Source organism: Pan paniscus, chromosome 11 (assembly GCF_029289425.2).
Source record: "Pan paniscus chromosome 11, NHGRI_mPanPan1-v2.0_pri, whole genome shotgun sequence".
NCBI classification, from domain to species: domain Eukaryota; kingdom Metazoa; phylum Chordata; class Mammalia; order Primates; family Hominidae; genus Pan; species Pan paniscus.
The window spans coordinates 103,090,916-103,093,829 of record NC_073260.2 but is presented as its reverse complement, the minus strand read 5'-3'; the positions used below and the strand labels follow the sequence as shown (position 1 = coordinate 103,093,829).

Below are 2,914 nucleotides of genomic sequence, written 5' to 3'. Positions count from 1 at the left end.
GTAGCCTCTTAATAATTGATGTCCCTGAAGTCCTGTGTCCTCAGGGACAGTTCCTCTGATTCCTGGATTGTACCAGCTTTCATGATGTTAAATCTAATCTGTAAAAATCTGAGCATTAATCTCCATGAAAATAAGACCTTGTTCTTTCTCATTTAAATGCCCCTTTTTTTCTTGTCTAATATTCTGAGTAGGATTTCCAGTACTGTGTTGAAAGAAGTAGTGAGAGTGGGCATCCTTATCTTATAATAAATGTCAGAAAAAAGATTCCAACATTTCACCACTGACTATAGTGTTAGCTAATGGCTTATCTTATAGCTAATAAGGAATGTATCTCTTTATTTTGAGGTGTATTCTTTCTATACCTAATTTGTTATAAATTGTATTAGAAATGGATTTTAAATTTTGTCAAAATAATTTTAGGCATGCATAAAAATAGTTATGATTTTTAATCTTTTATTGTGTAAATAAGGAGTATGGCATTTATTGATTCCAACATATTAAAATATTCTTGCATCCCAGGAATAAATCAAGCTTGATCATAATAAATGATCCTTTTATAGTGCTTTTGAATTTCATTTGCAACTACTTTGTGGATGATTTTGCATCTGTGTTCATCAGGAATATTGGCTGTAATTTTTTTTTTCTTGTAATGTCCATCTCTGGCTTAGGTATCAAGGTAATGCTGGCTTCATAAAATGAGTTTGGCAGTATTCCTCCTTAATTTTTTCAAAGATTTGGTTCTGTTTAAATGTTTGGTGAAATTCAGGAGTAATCAGATCTAAATAAAAGTAAGGACACTAAAAATAAATGATAAAAATATTTTAAAGTTTTAAGTGTTTATCACTTTCAAATAATTTTTAAGTATTCATTACTTATAAAAGTTTATCTATAAACATTAGAAAATGTTTATAATTTGTTAATTTGCTTATGTAATTTAATACACTACAATTTATTTGTTTGTTTGTTTTTTGAAACAGAGTCTCACTCTGACACCCAGCCTGGAGTGCAGTGGCACAACTCGGCTCACTGCAACCTCCACCTCATGAGTTCAAGGAATTCCCTGCCTCGGCCTCCCGAGTAGCTGGGATTACAGGTGCACACAACCATGCCTAGCTAATTTTTTTTTGTTTGTTTTTGTTTTTTTCGTTGAGATGGGGTTTCACCGTCTTGGCCAGGCTGGTCTTGAACTCCTGACCTCGTGATCCACCCGCCTCGGACTCCCAAAGTGCTGGGATTACAGGCGTGAGCCACCTCGCCAGGCCTACAGTACAATTTATATCAGTAAATAAATTACATTGAAGTCCATAAGCAAATTTAGTTATAAAGTTAAGAAAAGTTTGAATAGATTTTAAATTTAACTTTTAGCATAAATTTTTCATTTGGTTATTTTTAAACCTGCATTGAATACAAAGATTAAACTTTGTACTTTTTGATTATAGAGATATACATATAGTATATAAATAGATACATATTCTATCTGTGTTATTAAATTTTCACGGTGGGTTCAATTAGGAAAAAGATATCTAAAAAGTCTCTGGGAACAAGATGGGGAAGACAATAATGAAAAACGAAACATTTGAGAAACACAGCTCTAAACTCATGTAAAGAGTGCATGAAGGAAAGCAAAAACAGAAATGGAAAGTGGCCCAGAAGCATTAAGAAAGTGGAAATCAGTATGTTCCCTATTTAAGGCATTTGCAGGAAGCAAGGCCTTCAGAGAACCTAGAGCCCAAGGTTCAGAGTCACCCATCTCAGCAAGCCCAGAAGCATCTGCAGTATCTACGATGGCCTCACCCTTTGCTTTACTGATGGCCCTGGTGGTGCTCAGCTGCAAGTCAAGCTGCTCTCTGGGCTGTGATCTGCCTGAGACCCACAGCCTGGATAACAGGAGGACCTTGATGCTCCTGGCACAAATGAGCAGAATCTCTCCTTCCTCCTGTCTGATGGACAGACATGACTTTGGATTTCCCCAGGAGGAGTTTGATGGCAACCAGTTCCAGAAGGCTCCAGCCATCTCTGTCCTCCATGAGCTGATCCAGCAGATCTTCAACCTCTTTACCACAAAAGATTCATCTGCTGCTTGGGATGAGGAACTCCTAGACAAATTCTGCACTGAACTCTACCAGCAGCTGAATGACTTGGAAGCCTGTGTGATGCAGGAGGAGAGGGTGGGAGAAACTCCCCTGATGAATGCGGACTCCATCTTGGCTGTGAAGAAATACTTCCGAAGAATCACTCTCTATCTGACAGAGAAGAAATACAGCCCTTGTGCCTGGGAGGTTGTCAGAGCAGAAATCATGAGATCCCTCTCTTTATCAACAAACTTGCAAGAAAGATTAAGGAGGAAGGAATAACATCTGGTCCAACATGAAAACAATTCTTATTGACTAATACACCAGGTCACGCTTTCATGAATTCTGTCACTTCAGAGACTCTCACCCCTGCTATAACTATGACCATGCTGATAAACTGATTTATCTATTTAAATATTTAACTATTCATAAGATTTAAATTATTTTTGTTCATATAACATCATGTGCACCTTTACACTGTGGTTAGTGTAATAAAACATGTTCCTTATATTTACTCAATCCATTATTTTGTGTTGTTCATTAAACTTTTACTATAGGAACTTCCTGTATGTGTTCATTCTTTAATATGAAATTCCTAGCCTGACTGTGCAACCTGATTAGAGAATAAAGGGTATATTTTATTTGCTTATCATTATTATATGTAAGATGTAAGTAAAAATGACCTTTCTCTAAACCAGGTTGTATGTTGTACTCAAGATATAAAGCTGAATACAATAAATCTACTTCCTACTCCCTTGCATATTTGGTTTTTGTATGGAATAAAACTAAAAATGGTAATCATACTTAATATCAGTTATCCTAAATACTATAAGAAGAAGGAG

General features: G+C 35.9%; 1 protein-coding gene across 1 annotated transcript; it reads left to right on the top strand.

Annotated features, from left to right (window-relative positions):
* The first annotated feature begins 245 nt into the window (after nucleotides 1-245).
* LOC100973049 (interferon alpha-1/13) lies at nucleotides 246-2,589 on the top strand. Its single transcript, XM_003830678.6, has one exon. The coding sequence runs from the start codon at nucleotides 1,635-1,637 to the stop codon at nucleotides 2,352-2,354; it is 720 nt and encodes a 239-aa protein (XP_003830726.2). The 5' UTR covers nucleotides 246-1,634; the 3' UTR covers nucleotides 2,355-2,589.
* The last annotated feature ends 325 nt before the right edge of the window (nucleotides 2,590-2,914 follow it).

Coding starts and splice junctions, on each gene's coding strand:
- LOC100973049 (XM_003830678.6), top strand. CDS start 1,635: ATGGAAAGTGGCCCAGAAGCATTAAGAAAGTGGAAATCAGTATGTTCC.